Source organism: Macaca nemestrina, chromosome 7 (assembly GCF_043159975.1).
Source record: "Macaca nemestrina isolate mMacNem1 chromosome 7, mMacNem.hap1, whole genome shotgun sequence".
NCBI lineage: Eukaryota > Metazoa > Chordata > Mammalia > Primates > Cercopithecidae > Macaca > Macaca nemestrina.
In genome coordinates this window covers 178,139,334-178,162,944 of record NC_092131.1, presented here as the reverse complement: position 1 = coordinate 178,162,944, position 23,611 = coordinate 178,139,334, and the positions used below count along the sequence as shown (strand labels likewise).

Genomic DNA, 23,611 nt, shown 5'->3' with positions numbered 1-23,611 from the left:
AACAAAGACACTGCTCTGATAAAAACTTTTTTTTTTTTTCTGAGACAGAGTCTCGCTCTGTCACCCAGGCTGGAGTGCAGTGGTGCCATCTCGGCTCACTGCAACCTCCACCTCCCGGGGTTAAAGTGATTCTCCTGCCTCAGCCTCCCAAGTAGCTGGGATTACAGGCGCATGCCAACACACCCAGCTGATTTTTGTATTCTGAATAGAGACAGGGTTTCACCATGTTCATCAGGCTGGTCTTGAATTCCTGACCTCAGGTGATCCACCCACCTGAGCCTCCCAAAGTGCTACGATTACAGGCGTGAGCCACGATGACCAGCCTCTCATAAACTTTTAGTGAGGGGAGACAAACCAAGCACGTGCCAAGAGGTTGAAAGTGTTATGAAGAAAAACAGTGCGGGAAAAAGAATGAAGTGCTGGCGATGAAAGAAGGCATCCTACTATGTGTCATGGCATTAGATGGGGCTCTCTCATAAGGAAACTTTAGAATACTGGGAAAGTAGGTCCCACTAAGGAATTATCTAAATTGAAAAGCTACTGAGGAATCCTACGCAGGGCAGAGGCATGATCTCACAGAAGGATCCCTCTTGACTACTGCTTTTTCCAAAAGTTATGCCAATTTTCATTTAGCAGTGTATGAGAGCTCCCTTTCCTCCACATTCTCCCTGCTGATCTGTTAGGAGCATGGGATGACTCTGCTACGCTTTCAATTAGCATTTCCCATTTTCATTTGTTTATTAACCCTATGAAATCTTTTAGGGAAGTAGCTATTCAAGTTTTTCCTGTTTTCTCTTATTGATTTACGGTAATTCTTTATATATTTCAGACATAATCTTTTATTGGTTAAAAATATTACAATTATCTTCATTTACACTCCACAATTTGCCTTTTTATTCTCTTGTTAAACTCTTTCAGTTCCTAAAATGTCTTTTAAATATGGTTTGTTACCATTAAAATTCAATCAAGGAATTTGGCTGTAATGTCTCCAATATCTTTATATCGAGGATACTCTCTACTCTCTAATTCCTATTTATCTAGGATTGACTTCTTAAAAAGAAAAAAAAAGCTTGTAGATTTTTAATTTATTAGGAAATTATACACGTTGCTCTATTTTTTTTTAATTGAATACTCTAGAAATTACATGTATGTTTAACTTGTGAAGTCTAAGGTTAATATTTAGCTTTATTTCCTTCTGGATAATGCCAGAGCCTTAGAACTCTTAATCCATTTTCTCCTTTCCCATTGATTGCTGTTGTGTATTTTTAAAATTTTATTTTATTTTAGTTTATTTTATTTTATTTTTGAGACAGAGTCTCGCTCTGCCGCCCAGGCTGGAGTGCAGTGGCCGGATCTCAGCTCACTGCAAGCTCCACCTCCCGGGTTCCCGCCATTCTCCTGCCTCAGCCTCCCGAGTAGCTGGGACTACAGGCACCGCCACCTCGCCTGGCTAGTTTTTTGTATTATTTTTTTAGTAGAGACGGGGTTTCACGGTGTTAGCCAGGATGGTCTCGATCTCCTGACCTCGTGATCCGCCCGTCTCGGCCTCCCAAAGTGCTGGGATTACAGGCTTGAGCCACCGCGCCCGGCCATATTTTTAAAATTTTATGCATGGATATTTTAAGTCCACGAGCTATCTCTTATGTTTATTCACTCAGATGTACTCATATACTCACCACTCTTCCCTCCTGTATTTCTAAACTTACATTTAGGTGTTTTTTGTTGTTTTTTCTGTTTAAGACGGAGTCTCACAGTGTCACCCAGGATAGAGTGCAGTGGCGTGATCTCGGCTCACTGCAAACTCTGTGTCCTAAGTTCAAGCAATTCTCCCATTTCAGCCTCCTGAATAGCTGGGACTACAGGCACCTGCCACCACACTCGGCTAATTTTTCTATTTTTAATAGAGACAGGGTTTCACCATATTGATCAGGCTGATCTCAAACTCCTGACCTAGGGTGTGCCTCAGCCTCCCCAGGTGCTGAGATTACAGGTGTGAGCCACCATGCCCAGCCTGAACACTCTTTTAAATTTGCTTTAGTATAATTTAATTATCAGTTTATCTAAAACATGTTTTAGTTTCATTCTTCAAGGATATTTTCCGAGTATTCTACTGCCAGCTACTTTTTGTGCCCTTTGAAGCTGTATTTCCAACTGTTTTCTACTTCCAATGGAGCTGAAAACTCAGCTGTCAATCTGCTGCCCCTCTGAGGGTACTATGAGCTTTCCTTGGACTGCTTTTAAGATATTCTGTCAGGCCGGGCGCGGTGGCTCAAGCCTGTAATCCCAGCACTTTGGGAGGCCGAGACGGGCGGATCACGAGGTCAGGAGATCGAGAGACCATCCCGGCTAACACGGTGAAACCCCGTCTCTACTAAAAAATACAAAAAAACTAGCCGGGCGAGGTGGCGGGCGCCTGTAGTCCCAGCTACTCGGGAGGCTGAGGCAGGAGAATGGCGTAAACCCGGGAGGCGGAGCTTGCAGTGAGCTGAGATCCGGCCACTGCACTCCAGCTTGGGTGACAGAGCAAGACTCCGTCTCAAAAAAAAAAAAAAAAAAAAAAAAAAAAAAAAAAGATATTCTGTCTATGGTTTTCATCAGTGTTACTATGGTATGTTTACATCCAGTTTTCTTTTCACAGGTTCTGCGTAGGTTTTATGGGGCTTCTTGGATCTGTGGTTTGATAACTTTGGTCAGTTCTGGAAAATTCGTACCCATTTTTCTCTCCAAATACTGCTTCTGATTCTGTCCCTTTTTATTTGAAACTCTATTTGCTGAATCGTCTAAGTTCTATAACCCTCTCATGTATATTTTCCATCTTTTCTTGCTTGCTTCAATGTAGACAATCTCTTCCAAACTACCTCTGGTTAAGTCTCTCTTCAGCCATACCTAACCTATTGTTAAGTCAATTCATTCATTTTCATTAGTTTTTAATTCTATAATTTCTATTTGTTTTGCAAATCTATAATGTCACTATAGTCTAGTTTATTCTTAGAATGACAGTTCCTTGTGGTAAAAACATTTATTTTAGAGTCATGATACTTCCAATATCTGCAGTCTATGAGTCAAGTTTCTATCTGTTCCTTTTAGTAGTTTCTTAATCTCATATGCCTTAAAAAAAAAAAGAGATTGATCTTTATTTTTAAAATTACTCGCTAAAACAATTTAAGGTGAGAATGGTACTGTATCTTCAACAGAGAATTTTTACTTTCTTCTGCCAGCTGCCAGAAAGCACTAGCAGTTTGGGGCCAAGGCTGGCATCATCTGGTGCACACGAATTATCAGTGCATTGTCCCTGCCTCACTCCTAGCACCCAGCCTTCCCAGAGTACCAGCCCAGAGCAGGTGGTGGCTCCTACTCTTGGCAGCCCCAGACTCTGTGCTGTTAGTTCTGTTCAAAGATTCACTTTCTCAGCTGCCTCCTCTAGAGTCTGCAGTTAACCTCTAGAGCAGAAGTATCTCTAGCTTATTCCTCTGAGCTCTAGTCCTTTCTCTCATCTTTTCTTTCTTTAGTGGAAACTGCACATTCCCTAATATTGGCCAGGTAATTTTTGACTATCATGTCACCTTCAATGCTTTTTAAAACATGGTTTTGATATTCTATCTTTCAAACTTGTTTTCAACAGAAATATTAATTCAATTAGGATGGGCGCGGTGGCTCATGCCTGTAATCCCAGCACTTCGGGAGGCCGAGGCAGGCAGATCATGAGGTCAGGAGATTGAGACCACCCTGGCTAACATGGTAAAACCCCATCTCTACTAAAAATACAAAAATTAGCCAGGTGTGGTGGCAAGTGGGCCTGTAGCCCCAGCTACTGGGGAGCCTGAGGCAGGAGAATGGTATAAACCCAGGAGGCAGAGCTTGCAGTGAGCCAAGATTGCACTACTGCACTCCAGCCTGGGCAATAGAGCGAGATTCCATCACTTAAAAAAAAAAAAAAGAAATAATAATTCAATTACCTAGTACACCATTACCATAAACACTACATATTGTTTTCTGATGTTCAAAAGTGTTATATAAACTGCTAATCTCAAGGTCACCAAGGACTTCCATATTGCTAAACTCAGTGGTCATTTTTCAATCCTAATCGCACTACTCTCTGTATCTCTTGGAGATGGGGTCTTGCTATGCTGCCCAGGCTGGTCTTGAACTCCTGGGTTCAAGGGATCCTCCCACCTCAGCCTCCCAAGCAGCTGGGATTACAGGTATGAGCCACCATGCCCAGCTCTCATCATACTTACTCTACCTCAGCAACACCTGACACAATCGACCACTCTCTGTTCCATGAAGCACTTTCTTCACTTGGCTCCACAACACCAGGCTCATCATCTCACCCTTCCACTCTGGCTGCTCCTTCTCAGCCTCTTCTCACTCCTCCTCCTGACCTCTAAACGGACCTGGTCTGCTCTCAGGTCTCCGATCTTGGGCCTCTCTATCTATGTACCTATGTATCTGTCTAAGACAGGGTCTCACTCTGTCTATCTTATCTACCTATCTATCTAATCTATCTAATCTACCTACCTACCTACCTACCTATGAATAACAGGGTCTCTATCTTATCTATCTATCTAATCTACCTACCTACCTACCTATGAATGACAGGGTCGGTCTCTATCTTATCTATCTACCTATCTAATCTATCTAATCTACCTACCTACCTACCTATGAATGCCAGGGTCTCTCTCTGTTGCCCAGCCTCTCTATCTTATCTATCTACCTATCTAATCTATCTAATCTACCTACCTACCTACCTACCTACCTATGAATGCCAGGGTCTCTCTCTGTTGCCCAGCCTTTAGTGCAGTGGTGCGATCACAGCTCACTGCAGCCTCAACCTCCTGGGCTTAAGCAATCCTCCCACCTCAGCCTCCCAAGTAGCTGAGACTACAAGTGCACAACATCACACCTGACTAATTTTGTATTTTTTAGTACAGACAGGGTTCTACCATATTGGCCAGGTTGGTCTCGAACTCCTGGACTCAAGTGATCTGCTCATCTCAGCCTCCCAAAGTGCTGGGCTTATAGGTGTGAACCACGGTGCCCAGCCTTTTTCTATTTTCATTTCCTCCATGATCTCATCCAGTCTTATGGCTTTAAAATAGCAAGGATGACTCTCAAAATGTTGTCTCCAGCTTAGGCCACTGCATAGAATTCCAGACTTGTCTACCAAACTACCAACTTCACATATCTACTTGAATATCTCATAGGCATTTCTAACTTCAACACATATAGACCAAACTCCACACTTCACCCCACCCCATCAGCCCAGGTCCTTCCTGCAGTCTTACCATCAGGCAACTCAATTCTTCCAGTTACTACGGCAGAAAACCATCATGACATCCTAAACCCTTGTCTTTCACACCCTACAATCTGGTGAATGAGCAAATCTTGTGAGTTCTACCTTCAAAATACATTCAGAATTCTGTCCCTTCTCATCACACTCACTGATACTACCCTGGAATGCTATCATCACCTCTTACCTGGTTTCTCTGCTTCTGCCCCTATGCAGTCTATGCCTCAACACAGCAGCCAGAGAGATCCTATTTAAAAAGACTGACCAGGTCATGCTGCTCGAAAGTCTCTAATGACTTCTCATCTCACAACAAAGTCCTAGGCCAGGCACAGTGGCTCATGCCTGTAATCCCAGCACTCTGGGAGGCCAAGGCAGGCAGATCACCAGAGGTCAGGAGTTCGAGACCAGCCTGGCCAACATGGTGAAACCCCGTCTCTACTAAAAATACAAAAATTAGCCAGGCATGGTGGTGGATGCGTGTAATCCCAGCTATTCAGAAGGCTGAAGCCAGAGAATCGCCTGAACCTGGGAGGCAGAGGTTGCAGTGAGCCCAGATTGTGCCACTGCACTCTAGCCTGGGCAACAGAGCGACACTCCATCTCCAAAAAAAAAAAAAAAAAAAAAAGTCCTTCCCATTACCTACAAAGCCCCACATGATCTGAGCCTCCTGAGTTCTCTGAACTGATTTCTCACTACTTTCCCCACATTCACTCCCTTATTCCTACACCTGCCTTTTTAATGTTTCCCAAGGTTTTGCTAATCCAGTATTGCTTAACAAAGCACCCCAAATTTGGCAGTTTAAAACAACAATCACCATTTCCCCTCATGGTTCCTGTTAGTCAAGACTTTAGTAAGGAGTAAGTAGTTCTCCCTCAGGGTCTTTCAAGAGGGTGCAGTCAAGATTTAAGGCCGGGCATGGTGGCTCATGCCTGTAATTCCAGCATTTTGGGAGGCTGAGGTAGGAGGATTGCTTGAGCCCAGGAATTCAAAACCACCATGGGAAACACAGTGAGACCTCATCTCTATAAAAAAAATAAACAAAAATTAGCCAGCCTAGTGGCATTAACCTGAGGTCCCAGCTACTTGGGAGGCTGAGGTGGGAGGTGGCAGGTTGAGGACGCAGTGAACTGAGATCACACCACTGCACTCCAGCCTGGGCAACAGAGTGAGACCCTGTCTCAAATAAGTAAGTAAATAAAAAGATTAAAGCCAGCGCTGCAGTCATCTGAAGGCTGGGCAGGAGCCAGAGGACCCACATCCAAGGTGGCTCACTCACAGGACTGGCAAGTAGGTCCTGGCACAGTGAGAGACTGGGGAGCTCTCCACAGCTGCCTGAGTGTCCTCAGAGCACAGCAGCTGGCTTCCCTCAAAGTGAGCAATCCAAAGAATCAGTGAAAAAGCTGCAATGCCTCTCACAGCTTCACCTCGGAAGACAGGCATCATCACTTCTGTGGTATTCCTGGATCACACTGTTTTGAACTGCACTAATTCACGGTGAAAGGGGATCAGAGAAAGGTGTGAATACCAGGAGATGAGTCACTGAGGGCTATCGATCACACATTAATTGGCCTGGCATGTTCCCGGCTCATGGCCTTCACAGTTAAAGAGTTTCCTCCTGCTTCAAGGGTTTCTCCCCCAAACATCATATGGGCAGATTGCTCGCTTCCTTTATATCTTTTATCCAAATACCTTTCAGTGAGGCTGGCCCTGGCTGTCCGTCTAACGTACTAATAAACCTATCTATCCTGCATTTCATGATACTCCTTCCGACTTTACGCCTTCTCCTTCGCATTTATCACCATGCACAGGCACACAAACATTTTAACTTGTCTTGTTTAATGTCTCCCAGATCTAGAATGTAAGCTTCATGTGGGTGGAGATTTTTCAGTCTTTTCCTCTCACTGATGTATCTCCAGCACCTAGAACAATGCCTGGCATACAAGACATGATCAGTAAGTATTTGTTGACTGAACAACCATCAGTCAAGGCTCGGTGTCTTCAGAATAATTTTTTTTTTTTTTTTTTTTTTTTTTTTTGAGACGGAGTCTCACGCTGTCGCCCAGGCTGGAGTGCAGTGGCGCGATCTCGGCTCACTGCAAGCTCCGCCTCCCGGGTTCACGCCATTCTCCTGCCTCAGCCTCCCGAGTAGCTGGGACTACAGGCGCCCGCCACCTCGCCCGGCTAAGTTTTTTGTATTTTTAGTAGAGACGGGGTTTCACTGTGTCAGCCAGGATGGTCTCGATCTCCTGACCTCGTGATCCGCCCGTCTCGGCCTCCCAAAGTGCTGGGATTACAGGCTTGAGCCACCGCGCCCGGCCAATTTTTTTTTTTTTTTGAGACAGAGTTTTACTCTTGTTGCCCAGGCTGGCGTGCAATGGCACGATCTCAGCTCACTGTAACCTCCGCCTCTCAGGTTCAAGCGATTCTCCTGCCTCAGCCTCCGGAGTAGTTGGGATTACAGGCATGCACTACCACGCCCAGCTAATTCTTTTGTATTTTGATTAGAGACAAGGTTTCTCCATGTTGGTCAGGCTGGTCTCAAACTCCCGACCTCAGGTGATCCACCCGCCTCGGCCTCCCAAAGTGCTGGGATTACAGGCGTGAGCCACGACGCCTGGCCCAGAATAATTTTTTTCCATATGCCTTTTTAAAACGAATTACCAAAATAGGCATGGTGATTTTTTGTATTTTTATTTGATAAGTCTTATCAAATACACACCTCTTTTCAATTTGGAATGAGGACAAATGAAGGGGGAACAAACTAAAAGAATTCTTCACTTAACTTTCACTTTTAAAATTACCTTAAATTAGGCCGAGCACGGTGGCCCACACCTGTAATCCCAGCACTTTGGGAGGCCAAGGCGGGCGGATCATGAGGTCAGGAGATCGAGACCATCCTGGCTAACACGGTGAAACCCCGTCTCTACTAAATACACAAAAAATTAGCTGGGCGAGGTGGCAGGCGCCTGTGGTCCCAGCTACTCGGGATGCTGAGGCAGGAGAATGGCGTGGACCCGGGAGGCGGAGCTTGCAATGAGCCAAGATCGCGCCACTGCACGCTAGCCTGGGCAACAGAGTGCGACTCCATCTCAAAAAAAAAAAAAATTACCTTAAATTGAGCAGAAATTTTAAAATTACATGGGCATATCAAACATGTTTTAATCAGATGGGTAAAAAAAAAAAAACCTTGTCATTACATTTAAATGCACTATTAGGGTACAATAAATAGTGAGAAAGACTTGAATGCTTGGTGAGTAACACCAAGTATTTGATAGCACAACAGGGTGACTACAGTCAACAATTTTTTTTTTTTTTTTTTTTTTTTGAGACTGAGTCTCACTCTATCGCCCAGGCTGGAGAGCAGTGACACGATATCAGCTCACTGCAACTTCCACCTCCCAGGTTCAAGCGATTCTCCTGCCTCAGCCTCCCGAGTAGCTGTGACTACAGGCGCCCGCCACCATGCCCGGCTAATTTTTGGTATTTTTAGTAGATACAGGGTTTCACGACGTTGGCCAGGCTGGTCTCGAACTCTTGACCTCAAGTGATCCACCCGCCTTGGCCTTGCAAAGTGTTGGGATTACAGGTGTGAGCCACCTTGCTTGGCCCAGTAATAATTTAATTGTACACTTAAAAATAACTAAAAAAGGCCGGGTGCGGTGGTTCACATTTGTAATCCCAGCACTTTGGGAGGCCAAGGCGGACAGATCACGAGGTCAGGAGATGGAGACCATCCTGGCCAACATGGTGAAACCCCTTCCCTACTACAAATACAAAAATGAGCTGGGCTTGGTGGTGTGTGCCTGTAGTCCCAGCTACTTGGGAGGCTGAGGCAGGAGAATCGCTTGAACCCAGGAGGCGGAGGTTGGAGTGAGCCAAGATTGTGCCACTATACTCCAGCCTGGCGACAGAGCCAGACTCCGTGTCAAACAATAAATACATACATACATACATATATACACATAAATAACGGCCAGGCGCAGTGGCTCACAACTGTAATCCCAGCACTTTGGGAGGCCGAGGCAGGTGGATCACAAGGTCAGGAGTTCAAGACCAGCCTGCCCAACATGGCAAAACCCCATCTCTACTAAAAGTACAAAAATTAGCCGGGCATGGTAGCACGTGCCTATAATCCCAGCTACCCGGGTGGCAGAGGCAGAAGAATCGCTTGAACCCAGGAGGCAGAGGTTGTAGTGAGCCGGTATCGCACCAATGCACTCCAGCCTAGGTGACAAAAGCGAGACTCTGTCTCTAAATAAATAAATAAGAAAGTATAACTGGGGCCAGCCAGAGTAGTTAACACCTATAATCCCAGCACTTAAAGAGGCTGAGGCAGGAGATTAGCTTGAGCCCAGGAGTTCAAGACCAGCCTGGGCAACACAGCAAAAAACCCGCAAATAAATAAAATAAAAAATAAAAAAATTAGTCGGGCATGGTGGCACACACTTGTAGTCCCAGCTACTTAGGGGGCTGAGATGTGGGGACTGAGCCTGGGAGGTTAAGACTGCAGTGAGCCATGATCACACTACTGCACTCCAGGCTAGGCGACAGAGTGAGACCCTGTCTCAAACAGAAAGAGTACTGCCAGGCACGGTGGCTCACGCTTGTAATCCCAGCACTTTGGGAGGCCGAGGCAGGCGGATCACGAGGTCAAGAGATCGAGACCAGCCTGGTCAACGTGTGAAACCCTGTCTCTAGTAAAAACACAAAAATTAGCTGGGCATGGTGGCGCACACCTGTACTCTCAGCTACTCAGGAGGCTGAGGCACGCTGCAGTCAGCCAAGATGGGCCATTGCATTCAAGTCTGGTGACAGAGCAAGATTCCATCTCAAAAAAAAAAAAAAAAAAAAAGTACTATTTGGATTGTTTGTACCACAAAGGATAAATTCCTGAGGGGATGGATAACCCATGGATACCATGATGCAATTATTACGAACTGCATGCCTTTATCAAAGGATCTCATGTACCCTATAAATACCTGCTGTGTAAATACCTATGACGTACTCACAAAAATTAAAAAACTAGGCCGGGTGCAGTGGCTCATGCCTATAATCCCAGCACTTTGGGAGGCCGAGGAGGATGAATCACCTGAGGTCAGGAGTTCAAGACCAGCCTGACCAACATGGAGAAACTCCGTCTCTACTAAATTACAAAAAACTTAGCTGGGCGTGGTGGCACATGCCTGTAATCCCAGCTACTCGGGAGGCTGAGGCAGAAGAATTACTTGAACCCAGGAGATGGAGGTTGCAGTGAGCTGAGATTGTGCCACTGCACTCCAGCCTGGGCAACAAGAGCAAAACTCCGTCTCAAAAAAAAAAAATAAAAATAAATAGTAAAAGAACATGCTACTAAACTGCTGAACTTTTAAATTATGTATTTCAGTTATGTTAATTAAAAAATGAGATTTATGGCCGGGCGCGGTGGCTCAAGCCTGTAATCCCAGCACTTTGGGAGGCCGAGATGGGCGGATCACGAGGTCAGGAGATCGAGAGACGATCCCGGCTAACACGGTGAAACCCCGTCTCTACTAAAAAATACAAAAAAATAGCCGGGCGAGGTGGCGGGCGCCTGTAGTCCCAGCTACTCGGGAGGCTGAGGCAGGAGAATGGCGTAAACCCGGGAGGCGGAGCTTGCAGTGAACTGAGATCCGGCCACTGCACTCCAGCCTGGGTGACAGAGCAAGACTCCGTCTCAAAAAAAAAAAAAAAAAAATGAGATTTATGCCAGGTGCTGTGGCTCACGCCTGTAATCCCAACACTTTGGGAGGCCAAGATGGGTGGATCACCTGATGTCAGGAGTTCAAGACCAGCATGACCAACATCGTGAATCCCCGTCTCTACTAAAAATACAAAAAATTAGCTGGGCGTGGTGGTGCACACCTGTAATCCCAGCTACTCAGGAGGCTGAGGCAGGAGAATCACTTGAACCCGGGAGGCGCAGGTTGCAGTGAGCCAAGATCACACCACTGCACTCCAGCCTGGGCAACAAAGTGAGGCTATCTCAAAAAAAAAAAAAAAAAATTAAATAAAGATTTATTTAAAACTTGCTAGTAATTAGGCTATAATACCATATGCAAATATCTTAATATACAGCTATCATATTTTTCTTGCAATGTTCTTTATACATACTTGACAGCAGTCCAGCCCACCACAACCATTCCTTAAGATATGCATGGCCACCTTGACCTGTGAATGAAGAAATATTTCACATCTTTGAAGATTGTAAGACTCCTATAAATTATGATAACTATTAATAATGACAGATTTTTAAATATCTCAGTTGCTACTTTAAATAAAGGTTTCGGCATGACTCGGGATTTCTCTGACAATTTCTTAATGATTGTCTTGCCAAGGTAAATGAATCCTTTACAAGCATATCCATCATGAACAGTGAGAACACCTCTCAGGACCAAGCATCAGGGACTAGGGGAACAAGCAGTAGATGCTGACAGTTTCTCCTCTGTCCACTAAACCCCACAGAGGCTATCGTTTCATGTTTTTATGACTGCTGAATTACGTTTAGCCACAGAGATGGCACAGGGAAGAGAGAAAGATGCCAAAGCAGGTCTCCTCATGAGGTCCAATCAGGGCTAAAAATGAAGCCAGGGTAGAATGATGGAACGTGACCATAATGCCACTTAACACTGGGAGCTACCACGAGTGTCCCTGACAGAGGAGTGGGGTGGGGGGGGCAATCATCCTGATGTCCCCGCAGGGTCTTGTGACTTCTCAGTGATTTCTGGAGAAACCACCTACACCAGCCAGAAGCTCACTGAACTAGACACTCTTCAAGCTGCGGAAGCCCTCTCTTTCCTTCCTGCCAAAATGTTGAAGTTCAAAGTCAGAACTTCTACTATCATGGACAAAAGATCCCAGCCCTTAATAAATTCTGATTCTAACCATGGACTTTTGTTTTTCTTTTTTGGGGGGGACAGAGTCTCACTCCGTCACCCAGGCTGGAGTGCAGTGGTGCATTTCGGCTGCCTTCCAGGTTCAATCGATTCTCCTGCCTCAGCCTCCCAAGTAGCTGGGATTACAGGCCAGGCCACCATGGCCGGCTAATTTTTGTATTTTTAGTAGAGATGGGGTTTCACCATGTTGGCCAGACCGGTCTTGAACTCCTGACCTCAGGTAATCCACCCGCCTCAGCCTCCCTAAGTGCTGGGATTACAGGCATGAGCCACCATGCCCAGCCTAACCATGGACTCTGATTTCCTTCCCTGCAGATATATCAAAATTTAAAGAAAACGGTGGATGCTACTTCAGCATTGGTCCCTGTTTCCACTTTGATGATAACCGCAGGACTGAGCAGTTAACTAATTATGACATCTTCTCACTTCTTTTCTCATTATAAATAACCAAATATCAACTCTGTAAACATTTAGGACTCCTGAACAGTTCAAAGTTTCACAACACACTCACAAGGAATGAAGATGTGGTCTTCTACAGTCAAAGAACCTGAGTATGTAGATACACACTGAGGTCACCTCAAAGTCACACAGGGCATGACCTACCTGCTCTCATAGAGCCTTTCCTGGCAAGTCGAAGAAGGCCTTTTTTTTTCAAAATGAAACTTCCTCCAATGAAAATGCTGGAGCTCATAGCCAATCCCAGACCAATATAGAAGTCATATTTTCCACGCCCCTGGCTCATTTCGTTTGTTACTTAAGGAGTTCCCGTGAATCACATTGATCACAGAACAGAGAAACCGCTGGTACTAGAGGCAGAATGAAGCAGTCTTCAAACCTAAACAATACAAAATGAAATGTGGTTTTCACAGAATGCTCATGACAGCTCACATGCAATTCAAAATTTTATACCACTTCTCTACTCCTAAAGAAAAAATATCGCCGGGCGCGGTGGCTCAAGCCTGTAATCCCAGCACTTTGGGAGGCCGAGGCGGGCGGATCACAAGGTCAGGAGATCGAGACCACAGTGAAACCCCGTCTTTACTAAAAATACAAAAAATTAGCCGGGCGCGGTGGCGGGCGCCTGTAGTCCCAGCTACTCAGGAGGCTGAGGCAGGAGAATGGCGGGAACCCGGGAGGCGGAGCTTGCAGTGAGCCGAGATCGCGCCACTGCACTTCAGCCTGGGCAACAGCGTGAGACTCCGTCTCAAAAAAAAAAAAAAAAAAAAAAGAAAAAATATCTCCTCCATTACTAATATTAATAAATATTTATTATTTAAATTTAGCACCAACCTGTATATTTCTTTGAATTATGGCAAAAGATACGATCATGATATAAAACCAAGTTTAAACTGATTTCATAAACTCTGATCCCACATTTTAAAAAAAATGTTTCTTGGCTGGGCACGGTGGCTCACGCCTGTAGCCCCAGCACTTTGGGAGGCCAAGGCGAGCGGATCACGAGGTCAGGAGATCAAGACCATCCTGGCCAACACGGTGAAACCCCGTCTCTACTGAAAATACAAAATATTAGCCGGGCGTGGTGGCGGCGCCTGTAGTCCCAGCCACTTGGGAGGCTGAGGCAGAGCGGCAGAAACCCGGGAGGCGGAGCTTGCAGTGAGCCGAGATCCACCACTGCACTCCAGCCTGGGCGACAGTGCGAGACTCCCTCTCAAAAAAAAAAAAAAAAATACAATGTTTCTTGGCTGGGCACGGTGGCTCACGCCTGTAATCCCAGCACTTTGGGAGACCCAAGCAGGTGGATCATGAGGTCAGGAGACCGAGACCATCGTGGCTAACACGGTGAAACCCCGTCTTTACTAAAAATACAAAAAAAAATTAGCCGGGCGTGGTAGCAGGCACCTGTAGTCCTAGCTACTTGGGAGGCTAAGGCAGGAAAATGGCATGAACCCAGGAGGCAGAGCTTGCAGTGAGCCCAGACTGTGCCACTGCACTCCAGCCTGGGCGACAGAGCAAGACTCCATCTCAAAAAAAAAAAAAAAAAAAAAAGTTTCTAGCCTTAATAAAACTCTGATAAAAAAAACTTCTGCAGAATAAAGAATTAGGGATAACAATATACAAATCTAGTTTGGAAATACATTTATCAGGTTCTCTTTGTGTCCTTTTGAATAATCTATACAAAGAAACTCAAAATTTTCTCACCTATACATCTTCTTCTTAGCAACATGTGGATATAAGCATATGCTAATTTATTTATTTAGCCTCTTTGGGGATGTGTTGACAGAAGGCAGATTTCACATTATCTGTTATCAGAGGATAACAATTCTTGCAGAGAAGGGTCTGTTGGGGCACACAGTATGGTACTGGTGGCCTTTGGAAAACGTGAGGACCATGCTATCTGGAGGGCTCAATCCTCCAGGCCAGACAGGAAGCAGAGGCTTACCAAAGACTACAACTGTTTTTCCCAAATGGCCAACTCATAAACTCAGTTGACAAATGATCTAAAGCACAGTGTGGATAGCAGAGAAAAAATAGTTTTTAGTAACAAGGCTTATGACTGGTTGTAACTGCCAGTCCAGCTTTCTAGCACATCTTGGGATTTTTAGTCCCACAATTTGACTTCTGAGTTCCAAAACTAATCTGCAATTCAGTCAGGACCCTAACTAGCCACGTTTTTCCACTTCCACTTTTTTTCCACTAGCCACGTTTTTCCACGTTTTCCACTTATGGTTAAAAGACACTGGCTTTTAACCAAAGCAACTTCAACTTCCTGTCCACCTGGCCCCTCAATCACTTTATCCATCCACTCAAACAGTACTGACTACATATTACGTGCTAAGCGTTCATTACGCTAAGCTCTCTAGCTTCACAAGGAAGGTAGACAACAGATAACATTACTGCAGTGATACTGCAATAATGGCAAACACAGCATTATCACACTGAGTTGATATTACTCCCAAGAAATAAAAAAGTCCAATGTTGGCCGGGCGCGGTGGCTCAAGCCTGTAATCCCAGCACTTTGGGAGGCTGAGACGGGCGGATCACGAGTTCAGGAGATAGAGACCATCCTGGCTAACACGGTGAAACCCCGTCTCTACTAAAATACAAAAAAAATTAGCCGGGCGAGGTGGCGGGCGCCTGTACTCCCAGCTACTCGGGAGGCTGAGGCAGGAGAATGGCGTGAACCCGGGAGGCGGGGCTTGCAGTGAGCTGAGATCCGGCCACTGCACTCCAGCCTGGGCAGCAGAGCTAGACTCCGTCTCAAAAAAAAAAAAAAAAAAAGTCCAATGTTTTCGACTTGCCTGTTAAGGTGCATTATCACTCCTGTACGATTCAATGGGAAGACTATCCTCCCTCACCCCTGATTGGCAGCGTGGCCATCAAGCTTGCTCTGGCCAGTGGGAGGCAGGTGTAAGGAACAGAGTGCCAGTTCTGAGTCTACACCTAGAGGCCTCTCTTCCTCTGCCTGCCCCTTCGCACCCTGACGTAGCCACAGGAAGCGCATGTCCTCATCACAACAGAGTGAAGGGCACAGAACAAAATCACCCCAGTGACTCACAGAACCGTGAGCATGATCTAGGTGCTCATTCCTATACGCCACTGAGATAGCTAACTCATACACACAAACAGGCTTACTGCAAGTATAAAGTTTCCACCCTGATTTTTGAAAACACAAAAATTTTCTGTAGAAAACAGGGATTCAGTGATGGGTAAGAGCTGGGGGAAGGGTACACAGGGATTCACTGTATTACTGTATCTGCTTTTGTGTATTTCTGAACATTTCCATATTAACGTTTTTAAAATACAACCTCTAGTGCTCAAAAGGTACAAGGATGCCAAGGTAGAAACCACCAGCAAGTCCCAAAAGCCAGGTCACCCCACAACCTAAGACAAAAGAATACTGCAACACTGGGTCGGGCACGGTGGCTCACACCTGTAATCCCAGCACTTTGGGAGGCTGAGGCGGGTGGATCACAAGGTCAGGAAGTGAAACCCTGTCTCTACTAAAAATACAAAAACAAAATTAGCCGGGAGTGGTGACGGGCGCCTGTAGTCCCAGCTACTCGGGAGGCTGAGGCAGAAGATGGCGTAAACCCGGGAGGGGGAGACTGCAGTAAGCTGAGATCACACCACTGCACTCCAGCCTGGGTGACAGGGCGAGACTGTCCCCAAAAAAATACTGAAACACTGAAAGAAGACACTCAATTCAAAAAGGTGCTGAGTTATTATTTTTTTTGAGATGGAGTCTCGCTTGCCCAGGCTGGAGTGCAGTGGCGAGATCTCGGCTCAAAGCAAGCTCTGCCTCCCGGGTTCACGCCATTCTCCTGCCTCAGCCTCCTGAGTAGCTGGGACTACAGGTGCGCACCACCACGCCCGACTAATTTTTTTTTTTTTTGGATTTTTAGTACAGACGGGGTTGCACTGTGTTAGCGAGGATGGTCTCGATCTCCTGACCTCGTGATCCACCCGCCTCAGCCTCCCAAAGTGCTGGGATTACAGGCGTGAGGCACCACGCCCGGCTGGTGCTGAGTTCTTACAAGTATCCATCATAATCTCATGGATGAGACTGTCTACCTGAAAGCCTTCCAGAACTGAACTCTCCCTTAACAGATTTGGAAAAGTACCCTAGTCCCCTTTGTGCCATTCATAAGGCAAGATGATTCCATGAGAAAAGTCTTAGGTCTGGAGACCCCGTCTTGCTTCCAGCTGGAGGTGTGATCTTGGATGAGTCACAACATTAACAGAAAAATACATGAAAAGAAAGAAGCTACGCAATCTAAGGTATTACCCACTTTACGTGCCAAATACTGGTCATCTCAAGCCTCAACTTCAGCATACCTATGGAATAATTCTAGACAGGTGAGTCTTATTGACAGTAAAAATAAATTACAGAGATGTAAACACATTTAGAGACAAGGTAGAACTTGGGAACAAGATGTCAAGGACAATCATCATTTCTACATACTACAAGACTGCAACAAAAAACAACAAGTGTGCTTACATTGTTCCCACCGCATCCTATGTGACCTGTTTATCTGTATTTATGAGCCAGTCTCCTGCATCAGACTGTAAGCTCCTGGGCTCCTGCATGTTATTCGCCCTTTTAGCCTACGCCCACAGCTATCTGGTAGTCTCAAAATAGGTCTTAATACAAGTTTTCTGGGTGAATATGGATGAATGGAATAATTCTGCTTTTGTTTTTTTGAGACAGAGTCTTGCTCTCTCGCCCAGGCTGGAGTGCAGTGGCGCGATCTCGGCTCACTGCAACCTCTACTTTCTGGGTTCAAGTGATTCTCCTGCCTCAGTATCTGAGTAGCTGGGACTACAGGCACAAGCTGCTATGCCCAGCTAATTTTTGTATTTTCAGTAGAGACAGAGTTTCACTATGTTGGCCAGGCTAGTTTGAAACTCCTGACCTTGAGTGATCCACCCATCTGTAATCAAAGTGCTGGGATTACAGGCATGAGCCACCAGCCCGGTCAAATGGAATAATTCATAATTAGCCCTTAGAAACAGCCAGACACAGTGGTACATACCAGGAGGCTGAGGCAGAAGGATAAACTGAGACCAGGAGTTCAAGTTTAGCCAGGGCAACATAGTTACACCTGGTCTCAAACAAAAAAAAAAAGCAGCCATTAATAAACAGAAAACTACTGCATCTTTTAGATCAGCATCCTAAAATGTAACCGATGTTTTATTGTTAATTATTGTTTAATTATCACGCACGTTCTACTGCTGTGGAAGTGACTACCTGACAGCTGTATTGCTCACGATATACTTTTTTTTTTTTTGAGACCCAGTCTTGCTCTGTTGCCCAGGCTGGAGTGCAGTGGCGCGATCTCAGCTCACTGCAAGCTCCACCTCCTGGGTTCACACCATTCTCCTGCCTCAACCTCCCAAGTAGCTAGGACTACAGGTGTCCGCCACCATGCCTGGCTAATTTTTCTTATTTTTAGTAGAGATGGGGTTTCACCATGTTAGCCAGGATGGTCTCGATCTCCTGGCCTTGTGATCCGCCCACCTCAGCCTCCCAAAGTGCTGGGATTACAGGCGTGAGCCACCACGCCTGGCCACTGCTCACCATATACTTTCTAAAAGTTCTATGGTAATAGAACAAATCAAATTCATAGTCTGAATATTCTATAAGCAATAAAATTGAACCTTCTCACCAATAAAAATGATGCCCAGAAATAAGTCAGGTTTATCTACAATTCTAATCCCAGTACAATAATAGATTCACAAATCCAAATTTAAATTATTTTTTTTTTTTGGAGACAGGGTCTCATTCTGTCACTCAGGCTGCAGTGCAGTGGCACAACCATGGTTCACTGCAACCTCGACTTCCCAGGCTCAAGTGATCCTCCCACCTCAGCCTCTCCAGTAGCTGGGACCGTAAGTGTGCAGCACTACACTGCCTGGCTAATTCTGGTATTTTTTTGTAGACACAGAGTTTCACCACGATGCCCAGGCTGGTCTAGAACTCCTGAGCTCAAGCGATCTGCCTGCCTCAGTTTCCCAAACTGGTAGATTACAGGTGTCGTCAGCCTCTGCATCCTGCCCAGATTTTACTTATACTATGAACCTTTCAAATAACTACTTGGTAACTACTTAATTTACTAATATTTACTAACACTTAATATTAACTTTCACTAAATGCAAGTTACATACATATGGTGTAAGGTCTAAAATTAAGACCCGATGTTACATGTTGCCTTGACATCTGGTAAAAACCGGGAGTTTTTCATGGCCTCAGGGCAAGTTTCCCTCCCCATGATGCCAAACAATTCTCGTCACAGTGACCAGGCACAGGTACAGTTCTTGCTTATGTCTGAGAAGTAGGCCCCATTGCCCTGCCAGCCCGAAGAATTATTAAAGCAAGTATTAAAGTCTTTCTGCAGGAACCACAGGCACTCTCCTTACCACAAAGCCTGCCTCCCATGGCCCCTGGTTCTCCATTCTATCCTGAGCGAAAGACTAAGAAACTTACGTCCATCTCATCTGCTCAGTGTCAGTATTCTGGCTGGGAATCCCTCTCCCACTGACAAGGTCAAGAGGTGATTAAAACAATACATAAAATGGGCCGGGCGCGGTGGCTCACGCCTGTAATCCCAGCACTTAGGGAGGCCGAGATGGGCGGATCATGAGGTCAGGAGATCGAGACCATCCTGGCTAACACGGTGAAACCCCGTCTCTACTAAAAATATAAAAAACTAGCCGGGCGAGGTGGCGGGCGCCTGTAGTCCCAGCTACTCGGGAGGGAGGCTGAGGCAGGAGAATGGCATAAACCTGGGAGGCGGAGCTTGCAGTGAGCTGAGATCCGGCCACTGCACTCCAGCCTGGGTGACAGAGCAAGACTCTGTCTCAAAAAAAAAAAAAAAAAAAAAAAACCATACATAAAATGGAACTTTACTGATTGAATCCTAAGGTCATTGGAAATCATTCCTAACCTTACTAAGGCTATCATATGAGATTTTCTCCACATTTATTTTACATAAAGTTTCATGATGCTATTTAAAATCTATTTTCCCCTTTCCCCTTTATTTTAATCTATGTGTTACGGGAAATTTCAAACACAAAAAGCAGAGAGGAGGCCTTTTCTGACCAGTTGGGTCCACCACGTGCATGTGGCTTTGGAGAGTCCCCCTGGCCAGGCACCCCCCTCCTGCCCACCTCGTTTCCTAACACAGGAACCTGACACCCTCGGACAGGCCCTCCCCTCCTCCTCCTGCAACCCAAAGCCTGCTCTCCACTGAAGGCCAGGGTACACCTGAAACTGTGCTACAAAGAATTCTGCAATTAACTCCAGCCCACAGGCATTTTCTCTTCTTTCCACTATTTACTTAGTCTTTTCAATTTAATTCTCAATTACTGTTTTATCTTCAAGGTAAACTCTTTAAGTTCCTTAAAAACAATTACTTAGGTTTATTGTGGTGGTTTCCCCACAAAAGGCACTCATTTACGATAGCAAATTTGAGTTACAAGCCTTTCTAGAATAAGGCATATCACCAAATAAGGTTATTTGGTTGTTTTGTTTGTTCACTCATGGAACTGTACCAGTGTTTTTGTGTGGAGGGGTGGGGGATGACAAGCAACATAAAATTCGCAAGCCTTCAAATTATAAAGCAGCCTTCTGCCACCAAGAAAACAAGTGATCTCATTATGACTTACCGTTTGAAAACAGGACATCAGAGGGAATGTCCTGAAACGAACGAGTTGCTTCTCAGACCTGGTCCCACTCTGCTCCCTCTCTCTGTAACTGAAGGTCAATCACAGCCGGGAGAGCCTGCAACAGAGATATTTCTTATTCTTAAGAATTAGCCTGGCCGGGCGCGGTGGCTCAAGCCTGTAATCCCAGCACTTTGGGAGGCCGAGACGGGTGGATCACGAGGTCGGGAGATCGAGACCATCCTGGCTAACACGGTGAAACCCCGTCTCTACTAAAAATACAAAAAACTAGCCGGGTGAGTTGGCGGGCGCCTGTAGTCCCAGCTACTCGGGAAGCTGAGGCAGGAGAATGGCGTGAACCCGGGAGGCAGAGCTTGCAGTGAGCTGAGATCCAGCCACTGCACTCCAGCCTGGGTGACAGAGCGAGACTCCGTCTCAAAAAAAAAAAAAAAAAAAAGAATTAGCCATGAGGCAGGGCCAGTATTAAAGACAGATAAACAATAAAACTTTCTAAATTTCACTTCAACTAGGTTCCCAAACCACAGATGACAAGCTCCATCTGGTTAACCTGCCCAATTGACTTAGAGGGACTCAGGGGAGTAATCCCAAGTGTGACGACTGCTCAACAAACACTGAGGAGCTATTATCTGCCAGGCATTGAAGTTGATCAAAGGGCCTATCCTCAAGGAATCCACGACTAAGAGAATTAAACATTCCAAAAATAACCTATTGAAGTTTTACACACTTTTAAAGACTCTTATGATTTTCTGCTTATTCGCTTTGTGTGTGGGCGGGGAAGGGTTTTTGTTTTGTTTTGTTTTGAGACAGTGCCTTGGTCTGTTTCCCAGGCTGGAGGGAAGTGGTGCGATCATTGCTCACTGCTGTCTCAAATGCCTGGGTTGCAGTGATCTTCCACCTCAGCCTCTCAAATCGACAGGACCACAGGTGCATACCACCCCACCAAGCCTCTCAAATCTACAGGACCACAGGTGCATACCACTCCACCTAGCTCGTTTTTTTGTTCTGCTTGTTCTAACTTTTTTTTTTCCTTTTTTTTTTTTTTCCGAGACGCAGTCTCGCTCTGTCGCCCAGGCTGGAGCGCTCGGCTCACTGCAAGCTCCGCCTCCCGGGTTCACGCCATTCTCTTGCCTCAGCCTCCCGAGTAGCTGGGACTACAGGTGCCTGCCATGACGCCCAGCTAATTTTTTATATTTTTAGTAGAGACAGGGTTTCACTGTGTTAGTCAGGATGGTCTCTATCTCCTAACCTCGTGATCCGCCCACCTCGGCCTCCCAAAGTGCTGGGATTTCAGGAGTGAGCTACCTCACCCAGCCAACAAATTCAATTTTCACAACTGATTTTACTAATATTTGTAATGTGAACTTTCATTAAACATAAAGCATGTCAAAAGTGGAATAAATATATCTCAAATAAAAGAAAATTGTAAAATTGGTCCACCTTCTTAAATAATGTGGAAAACACATAATTTAAGGAACAGGCAAAAATGGACAAGTATCTAATGAGGAAAACCTAAACTAGCACTTACTTTGCGAAATGATTATCAGTAGAGAACACGATCACCAAAGTTAGCAAACTTTAAAAATTATACCAACTGGGCCGGGTGTGGTGGCTCACACCTGTAATCCCAGCACCTTGGGAGGTCGAGGAGGGAGGATCGCCTGAGGTCAGGAGTTCGAGACCACCCTGGCCAACATGGTGAAATCCCGTCTCTACAAAACACACCTGGCCAACATGATGAAACCCTGTCTCTACAAAAACACAAAAATTATTTTTTTGAATTTGCTGTGAGGGCGGGTGCCTGTAATCACAGCTACTGGTGAGGCTGAGGCAGGACAATCACTTGAACCCAGGAGGTGGAGGTTGCAGTGAGCCAAGACTGCATCATCGCACTCCAGCTTGGGCGACAGGAGAGTCATTTCAAAAAAAAAGAAAAAAATTGCAAAGATTACACCAACTGAAGTACATGGACAGCATTAAACCTTTCACAGCACTTTTTGACATTTCACTTTAACAAAGGCTTAATTAAGAAGATATGTGGTAAGAGCCCACAATGAGGAACCAGGTCCAGAGATGTTAAGGAACTCGACACACAGCTGAGGTAGCAGAAGCAGAACTGTAAGATCCAGGCCTCCTCATCTCTGCCACTCTCAACCTCCTGCTGAAGGATTTAGAATCACTACCCATGTTTGTAGCAAAAAGACTAAATCAGGTAACCTAGTAACAAAAACCCTGCACCATTTGTTCCAAACCTAACTTTTAGATCTTTCTTTTTTTTTTTGAGACAGAGTCTCACTCTGTCGCCCAGGCTGGAATGCAGTGGTGCGATCTCTGCTCACTGCAAGCTCCGCCTGCCGGGTTCACGCCATTCTCCTGCCTCAGACTCCCGAGCAGCAGGAACTACAGAGGCCCGCCACCATGCCAGGCTAATTTTTTGTATTTTTGTATTTTTTGGAGGCAGAGTCTCACTCTATTCCCCAGGCTGGAGTGCAGCGGCGTGATCTCAGCTCACTGCAACCTCCGCCTCCCAAGTTAAAGTGATTCTCCTGCCTCAGCCTCCTGAGTAGTTAGGATTACAGGCACCTGACACCACGTCTGGCTAATTTTTGTATTTTTAGTAGAGATGGGGTTTCGCTACATTGCTCAGGTTGGTGTTGAACCCCTGACCTCGGGTCATCCGCCTGCCTCGGCCTCCCAAAGTGTTGGGATTACAGGTGTGAGTACCACACCTGGCCTAGATCTTATTTCCCGTACCATATTTCATACACCCAGTGTTCTACCCATGTCAGCACTCTGCTGCTATTCTAACCTGCTCCTACCTTTCCTCCTCCATATTTTGTTTGCACTAACTACCCCTCTGTTATGGTTACTCTGGTCGTTAACTCGTATTGCCTTCACTGTGGCTCCCAGTGAACATGCAGCTTGCTTATATCATTTACTCAACCAACATTTACTGAGTACGTACAATATTCTAAGAGCAGGGGTACAACAGCCCACATGGGGTTATCTACTGCTGGAGGTAGGGCGAAATAATAAACAAAATAAAGACATTATTCTGGAAAGTGGCAAACGTTATGGTGAAAAATAAAACATGTTAGGCCGGGCGCGGTGGCTCAAGCCTGTAATCCCAGCACTTTGGGAGGCCGAGACGGGCGGATCACGAGGTCAGGAGATCGAGACCATCCTGGGTAACACAGTGAAACCCCGTCTCTACTAAAAATACAAAAACTTAGCCGGGCGAGGTGGCAGGCGCTTGTAGTCCCAGCTA

The 23,611-nt window shown here is 45.6% G+C and overlaps 1 protein-coding gene across 4 annotated transcripts in view; it reads right to left on the bottom strand.

The window, feature by feature from the left end:
- LOC105497426 (NIPA magnesium transporter 2) overlaps nt 1–23,611 on the bottom strand; it is a 36,855-nt gene that overhangs the window by 9,706 nt on the left and 3,538 nt on the right. For 3 of the 4 annotated variants that reach the window (XM_011768503.3, XM_011768505.3, XM_011768504.3), the window contains 3 exons: nt 20,329–20,443; nt 12,805–13,036; nt 11,420–11,476 (listed from right to left, as the gene is read on the bottom strand). In XM_011768503.3, coding sequence (XP_011766805.1) covers nt 11,420–11,476; nt 12,805–12,943 — 196 coding nt within the window. In that variant the 5' untranslated portion in view covers nt 12,944–13,036; nt 20,329–20,443. The remainder of the gene's footprint in view (nt 1–11,419; nt 11,477–12,804; nt 13,037–20,328; nt 20,444–23,611) is intronic. The other variant, XM_011768506.3, reaches the window with a different exon arrangement.